This window comes from Lolium perenne, chromosome 1, assembly GCF_019359855.2.
Source record: "Lolium perenne isolate Kyuss_39 chromosome 1, Kyuss_2.0, whole genome shotgun sequence".
Lineage (NCBI taxonomy): Eukaryota > Viridiplantae > Streptophyta > Magnoliopsida > Poales > Poaceae > Lolium > Lolium perenne.
This window is the reverse complement of record NC_067244.2, coordinates 87,187,684-87,195,462: the sequence shown is the minus strand read 5'-3', so window position 1 is coordinate 87,195,462 and position 7,779 is coordinate 87,187,684. Positions and strand designations below refer to the sequence as shown.

At 61.3% G+C, this 7,779-nt stretch overlaps 1 protein-coding gene across 1 annotated transcript; it reads right to left on the bottom strand.

Moving 5' to 3' along the window:
* Window positions 1-1,140: 1,140 nt before the first annotated feature.
* LOC127333733 (uncharacterized) lies at window positions 1,141-6,305 on the bottom strand. The gene is made up of 3 exons (XM_071822630.1): window positions 5,900-6,305; window positions 5,662-5,821; window positions 1,141-1,259 (listed from the first exon to the last, which is right to left on the bottom strand). Exons 1-3 carry the CDS (start codon window positions 6,164-6,166, stop codon window positions 1,141-1,143), a joined length of 546 nt encoding a protein of 181 aa, XP_071678731.1. The 5' UTR covers window positions 6,167-6,305.
* Between the last annotated feature and the right edge of the window lie 1,474 nt (window positions 6,306-7,779).

The following is a 7,779-nucleotide window of genomic DNA, read 5'->3' as shown; positions in this document are numbered from 1 at the left end:
ACTGGCGGTCATGCGCACCAAGCAGCCAGCATGCCTAGTCGACGCGCAAAACTCGCCGGTCGAGTCGCCGCCCTCGCCGCTTCATACCCCGGCTCGGAGACAAGGCCATGCCACTATACCGCTTGCTCAAGAAGTCGGAATCATTCCGGTGGACAGACGAGGCGCAGCGGGCCCTAGAGGAACTCCAGCACGCCCTCTCGAATGCCCCTATCCTCGCGGCCCCGCTGCCAAAGAAACCATGCTCCTATACGTCGCCGCGTCGAACCGCGCTATAAGTGCAGTCATGGTCGTCGAACGGAAGGAGGAAGGAAGGGAGCAACTGGTACAACGCCCGGTCTACTACATCAGCGAAGCCTTAATCGAATCCAAGCAACGGTATCCACACTACCGAAGCTGGTGTACGCCGTCCTCGGGGCCCCGGCGGCGACTGGCCCCTTACTTCCACGAGCACCCCATCAAGGTAGTCGCCTCAACACCACTCGCCGACATCATCCGCCACCGCGACGCAACGGGCCGGCTCGCCATGTGCGCAGTCGAGCTCGGCGTCCACAACATCACCTACCAGTCACCCCACGCCATCAAATCTCAAGCACTCGCCGACTTCCTCGCCGACTGGGAAGAGGCCCAGCAGCCACGCTCCCCGCGGACCTCAAACATTGGACGTTGCACTTCGACGGTTCTAAAAACCTCGAAGGAGCAGGCGCGGGAGTCGTCCTCCCATCCCCCACGGGCGACACAGGGACGTACGTCCGGCACCCCAGATTCGAGCCAGGCACCCACCCCAGGGCCGAGTACGCGGCGCTCCCGCACGGCATGCGAGTCGCAAAAGAGATGGGCGCAACACGGCTGCGCTGCCTCGGCGATTCCGACCTAGTCGCCAGCCAAACTTCCGGCACTGCGACGCCACGTACGCCAACATGATCGCATACAAACGCGCCGTCGACCAAGCCGGCGCTAGCTTCGCCGGTCACGTCGTCGAGTGGGTTGACAGCGCAAGAACGAAGAAGCCGACGCGCTAGCCGTAATCGGGTCCAAGCGACTTCAACCTCCTCCGGCGTCGTCCCGGACATCCTCAGCCACCCCTCGGTGCGCGCACCGCGCGATCTGGACATTGCCGAGCCACCTGCTCCCGACTCCGCATTAGGCGCACTCGCCGTCGACAGCACCGTGTGGACCGAGCCATACATAAGCTACCTCGAGAGCCGAGCACCGCCGATGGATGAAACCAAAGCACGCGCCATCGTGCGCAGATGCAAGTCCTTCACCATCATCAACAATGAGCTATACAAGCGCAGTTGTCTCGGGAGTGTTCCAACGATGCGTCACCACGGCGGAAGGGCGCAACATTCTGCGCGACATCCACGCAGGGGACTGCGGCCACCACGCAGCGCGCGGTCAATCGTCGCCAAGGCCTTTCGTCACGGCTTCTACTGGCCAACAGCCCACGAAGACGCAATCGCCCTTGTCCGTTCATGCGCCGGGTGCCAAAAGCATGCAAGCCGGTCGCACATGCCGGGATCGGCATTGAAGACCATCCCCTCACCTGGCCCTTCGCCGTATGGGGCATGGACATGGTGGGAAAATTCAAAACGGCCCCCGGCGGATATACTCACCTCCTGGTAGCGGTGGACAAGTTCACCAAATGGGTAGAAGCAAAGCCCATAAAGAAGTGCGACGGGAAGACGGCCACAAAGTTCCTACGCGAGCTCATCTATCGGTACGGCTACCCTCACGGTATCATAACCGACAACGGCACCAACTTCGCCAAAGGGGAGATGGCTGACTTTTGCGAAGAAAAGGGCATCCGACTCGATCTCGCCTCGCCGCCCACCCCGAGTCGAACGGCCAAGCGAAAGGGCAAACCAGAGCATCCCGCACGGACTCAAACCACGCCTGGTCGTGCCCCTAGAGCGCGCAGCCGGCTGCTGGGCGCAGGAGCTCTCTTCAGTACTATGGGGCATCCGCACAACGCCTAACAGTCAACCGGCTTCACGCCTTTCTTCCTGGTATATGGCGCCGAAGCCGTCATGCCCACGGACATCGCCTACGACTCACCTCGGGTCGCCAATTACGCCGAAGAAGACAACGAGCGAGCTCGCCAAGATGACATCGACCTCCTCGACGAGGCCGTAGACCTCGCACTCTCCGTAACCGCCATTTACCAGCGGGACCTCCGTCGCTACCACAGTCGCCGCGTTCGGAGTCGCTCCTTCCAAGTCGGCGATCTGGTACTCCGGCTAATCCAGGACAAGAAAGGGATGCACAAGCTGTCCCCGCCCTGGGAAGGACCATTCGCCGTCAGCCGCGTACTCGGCAACGACTCCTACTACCTCATCGACGTCCGCAAGGACGACAAAGGCGAGCCGCTCACTAAAGAGGTGGAGCGCCCTGGAACATCAACCTCCTCCGCGGTTCTATACCTAAGGGAAAAATGTAATCCGAAAATTCAGAGGGTAATAAAAATCGCCGACCATTTTTTGATCTCAAGCTCCGACTACCTCTCCTTCACCCGCCAAATATCGTCATCTCTCATCCCGGGACATACCGGCTTAGTCGCCGCGACAAGCGACTAGGAACTGAGAGACCTCCGGTCGCCGCTGCTGGAAGAGAGAAGTCCACGATCGGCCAAGTAGCCGGGCTAACACGGGATGGCGGCGTGACCGAGGCGCAACACCAGGCCCGGTCACCCACCATCTCTCACGCCATCGGGTGAAAACGGCGACTGGAACCCACAGCAGGCCGCACGCTCGGCCAGCCCCACGGGCCTCGGCGACCGCCTTGTGCTACGTTATAAAGCACACCAATGCCCTCCTCTACCTTAGGTTGGCGAATTGCGTGGCTAAGTACTTTGACTAGGGACCCCGCAAAACGGACCCGCGGCTCGCCAAGGAAAATACGCCCGCAATGATCCCCTTTGGAGTCGCCTAGCGATCGGCTCACCGAGCCACGACGAGTGGCGCGCTACATCCGAACAGCGCAAACTACACCACACCACTACTCCACCCATGAGGCTGCTATTCGTACTATAATGACTACGTATCGCGATCGGGGACGCCCAGCTCGAAAAGGAAAAGACTCAAGTCGATAGCCTTCATTGGGGTCGCAAGGCGACTGACCTGAAGGCCATGGATAGTCGGAACCAACTCCAATGCATCGCCGTCTCAAATAATGCAAAAGCAACCACCGAATCACATTTAAGCAAAAGTCATCATTCTATTTACAACTAACACCCGCTCGCGGGAAATCTAGCTACTTCTTACACAGGTACTCAGGAAACTACGAGGACGACCCCGGAGCCCCCTCTACGACAGGCTCGACGCCGTCATCGCCGTGACGAAATTTCGGCGTGTACACCACGACCGGATATGTAGACAGCGAGCCGGCGGCAGCAGCATGGAAGAGGCGCTCCGCGGGGTAGTCCACCGGGCCCGGCTCCTTCTCCGCGTCACCAGGAGCCGCTTGGCTGGGGATATGAGTCTCCAAGTCCGCGGTCGCCGCACTCGGTCGGCGAAGGGGCGCACCGCATCCATCAGCCGCAGCACTTCGGCAACATCGAACTCCCCGGCCTCCGAGGGGAAGCCAGCGGTGACCTCCTCCACGTCGAACCCTTCGTAGTAATGCGCCGGCACCATGCTCGAGCCATGGTAATGCCAACGCGGCAGAAGAGCGACGAAGCCGCCAACAACAGCCGGAATGTTGGACACGGCCTTGAAGACGGATGGCGTGTCCCGCGGAATCACCTCCCGCGGGCTCGTGCACCGGAGCGCGGCAAGTATCTCCCCCGCGCAGGCGATGATACGCGCGGTCGCGGTCGACAGGCATTCCCGTGGAGTCGCCGTCTCCACGAAGTCGCACGTACCTGCAGTCAACAACACAAGGAAAAGGGAAAAATGAGAACTTCCCCTTCAACGCCGACTCGCCACGCTCGGGGACTGGCCCCCGAGGCCGACTTCGCCACGCTCGGGGACTGGCCCCCGAGGCCGACTCGCCACGCTCGGGGACTGGCCCCCGAGACCGACTCGCCACGCTCAGGGACTGGCCCCCGAGGCCAACTCGCCACGCTCGGGGACTGACCCCCGAGGCCGACTCGCCGTGTTCAGATACTCAAACCGCCGGCAAATAAAACAAGAAGTGCGACAACAAGAACTTACCAAGAATCTGCCGCGACATCTCCCTGACGAAAGCCTCGAAGTTGGTCTTCTCGGCCTGCACCGCCAGACGATGCCCTCGGACGCCTCCTTCTCCGCAGCAAGTTCTTTGGCGTGCTGCTGCTTCAAGGCCGCCACCTCCTCCCGCAGAGACGCGGCAGCCCCACGTGCAGAGTTCCGCGCATCAGTCGCGGCCTCCAGCTTCACCTTGTATTCGGTGATGACGTCCTCCAGCTCCCGGCCCTTCTGCTCCAGGACCTTCGTCAATTCCGCCACCTCCGCTTTCGCCCTTTTCCGGGCCTCTTCGGCCTGCTGCGCCCGGAACTCGGCTTCACGGTAGAAGGACTCCTTGACGAACCCTTCCCGAGCCTCGGCAAGAGCCTTTGCCTGCGCCTCTGCTACAAGAAAAGGAAACGGTGAGAACGAACGCCCGGGCCAGTGACACTGAATGAGGACGGCGAGTGGGCATGACTTACTGCCCAGGGCAATCAGCTTCCGGTTCTTCTGCGCCGCCTCCTCCACAAGCGCGGTCAGCCGCTTAATCTCCGCCTACGGAAACCAAACAAAAATGCCAAGGTCAACAAACAAAAAGCAAATAGAGACTCGACTCGCCCTTTCAGACCAAGTCGACCCTCGGGGACTGGGGGTGACTAGGCCACGTGTTCAGCGACACTTACCACATGCGCCTCGCCAAGCGCCGTGTGGAGCTCGGTGAAGGTCAATGAAGACGGCGGCGGATGACGCGACTCGGTCGCCCCGTCCGCTCGCATCACCGCCTCGATCGACGGAACCTCGCCCGTCCGCGTGTCGGTGTCACCGGGCGGGGCGCGGTCCCTGGCGGCCTTGGACCGGCGCTCTTTCGATGGCTCCGACAGGCCGCCCTCCTCGACGATGTCCTCTTCAACTTCGGGTGCCTTCTGCCCCTCGGTCGATCCAATGTCAGTCGACTCCTCCTCCACCACAGGCGGAGCAACGTCCGGACCCGTCGCCGCACTCGCCATGCCCCCGCGAGCCATGCTGGGTAGAGGAAAAACGTTGGCGATGGGCTCGACGTGGCTAATGCTCTCCTTCTCCGCTTGACTCCCGGCGGCGGGCTCTTCTGGAGCCGACCCCGCACCCCCAAGGTCGGACGGCGCCGCCTTCCTCTCCGCGGCTTTCTTCTTTGCCTCGGCCGCCCTCGTGGCCGCCACCCCGGCCGCGGGCGGCTTCGCCAAGGTCTTCTTCTTGGACCTACAGAGAGGCGAGGTGAGTCGACACTCAGTCCGATCGCAGAAGGATAAATTCGACAAGAAATACTTACTTCACCGTGGGAATCGCTTTACGCCCGGACCGGCCCGAGCTCCCGCATCGATCGCGTCCTTCAAGGGACGCCGAAGCCTCATGGACCCTTCCAGAGAGTGGGGCGCAGTCGCTTCGATAGCGGCTCGGCCCCTTCCTTGGAGGGCTCCGCCTTGTCCTCCGGACGGAGGTCGCCTCCTCTTCGGCCCGCGCCCTGGGGACGAGGACTCGGCACCCCTCTTCGACCCGCGCGGGAGTCTGATGAAGTCCCGCGCCTCCGAGTCCGACTCGGTGCGCTCCTCCTCCTCGTCGACCTCTTCCTCCTCGCCTTCGGTCATCTCCGGTGGTTCCTTTCCGGCGAGAGGAGGGAGGTGGTCTGCGATCTTCTGCCAACGCTGCAATCGAATCAAAGGAACAAGTCAGAAAGGAAGAAGCGCGGCTAAGCCGTGCGAAGTCGCCATGCGAAGCATTACCTGAGGCGCTGGGGTGTCTTCGGTGTAGGGCTGCAAGCCGTCCTCGAAGGAAGTAAAGGTGGCAGTGGTGATCTTAGCGAGCGCCTTCCGGTACTCGCCCTCGTCCCACTCGGTCGCCGTCGACCGGGTGCGGTCGTTCTGTCCCCGGTACTCCCACATGGGGTGAGCTCGGCACCGCAGGGGGATCAGCCGCCGGCCAAGCCAACAGTTGTACATGTCGACCGCCGTCAGGCCGTCATCTTTTAGCGCCTGGATCGCTTGGCGCATATCCTTCACCACCTTCTCCTGCTCGCGCGGCAGCGACCGGACATTGAGGCGCCGCGGGACGCTCGGCTCGGGACTGTATTGGGGAATGCATACCTCGCCCGGGGGAGTGTACTCCTTGGCGTAGAACCAGAAACGACGCCACAGCCGATCGCGCCTTCTTGGGGAGCGCCATGTCGATGAAGCTTTCCCCGGACTTCACCTGGAAGGTGATCCCCCCGTTCGGGATGAGTGCTTCGCTGTTCTTGCTGGCCCGAGTCGCCCGCCCGTGGAAGATGGACACCCACAGCGGGAAGTAGGGCGGACAGCCCAAGTAGCATTCGCACAGCGCCACGAACAGAGAAATCTGCTGGACGCTGTGCGGCCCGAGGTCGGAAACCTTGATGCTGTAGAAGGCCAGCAACTGCCGGAGGAAATCGGAGGTGGGGAGAGCGAACCCGCGATCGAGGAAGCTCATGAAGATCACGAACTCCCCGGGCCGTGGGAGGGGCTCCGTCTCGTTCGCCGGCGGAACCCGCCATCGCTCCTGGTTGAACTCCGGGATGACTCCGGAGGCGACGTACGGGAGGAGAGACTCCCGCGTGACCTTCGACTTGCCCCAACCCTTCGCCGCCATGGATGCGTGTGGAGTGTGGAATGAAGATGAGATAAAGAGAAGATGGGGGATGAATGCGGAGGAGTGTTGAACCCTAATCCTAGGGGCGACCCTTTATACCGCCCGCACTCGCTCAGATTGAGGATGAGATCTGTTCGTTGAATTGTCCCGGAATCGCCGCCCCGCAATCAACGGTCGAGATCTGCGCCGTCACCGGCTGAATAGCCGTTAAACTAGCCGTTAGCGGTCACGTCGAGCCCAACGGTCAACAACATGCAGACGGTGTGCGCCTCGGTCAACGTGAAATCTAGCCGTTGGCCTCTCCACGTGTCTCTATGGTGACTACGCGTCGACTGGCAAACGGCGACTGGCTAGAGCCGACTGTCACACGCCGACTGACTGATCAAATTATGGCGACTGAGACTGCCACCGCACCCGCGACTTTATCTTTGGAAGCCCGGCGGCGACTCATCTTGATCCATCACCGCGCCTCTCCAAGACTTGTTCCAGATCCGCGCTTCTTCACCACCGCGCTTGGGGACTACTGATGGGGATATGCCCATAGGGGGTGGGTCGCCAGTCCCAGTCGCCATGAAGATAGAGGCTTGGGTGGATCGCCAGTCGCCTAAGCGACTGGGCCCTAAGGCGACTGGGCCGTGATCCCAAGGAGGAGGTCCACACGGCTGGACAAGAAGATTACTTGCGAGAGGGATAGCGGATCCCGGATTAGTAGCAACTGATATGATTCGGAGTTATCTCCATGTAACCCTAGGCCGGGGGTGCTTATATAAACCCCCGAGCTTAAACCCTAGAGGACACCTTACTCGAGATCCAATCTCCCCCTGTAAGCTCTCGGCGTAGCCGCCGACTGAGCCCCCCCATTGTAATTCTCCACAGAGCAATAAAGATCTAGCAGGACGTAGGCCTTTTACTCTCCGGAGGGGCTGAACCTGGGTAAAACCCTTGCGTCTCTTGCACCTCGACCCGTAGATGGCAATGTTCCCTTCCCCTCGCATCAATG

What these genes read in the sequence shown, in the direction of transcription:
- LOC127333733 (XM_071822630.1), bottom strand. Translation starts at nt 6,166, where the DNA reads ATGCGCCAAGCGATCCAGGCGCTAAAAGATGACGGCCTGACGGCGGTC. An exon ending in AAGACACCCCAGCGCCTCAG is followed by an intron (nt 5,822 to 5,899) that starts GTAATGCTTCGC and finishes ATTCGATTGCAG; the next exon opens with CGTTGGCAGAAGATCGCAGA. An exon ending in CCCGCGCGGGTCGAAGAGGG is followed by an intron (nt 1,260 to 5,661) that starts GTGCCGAGTCCT and finishes ATGATGGTGAAG; the next exon opens with GACTTGCATCTGCGCACGAT.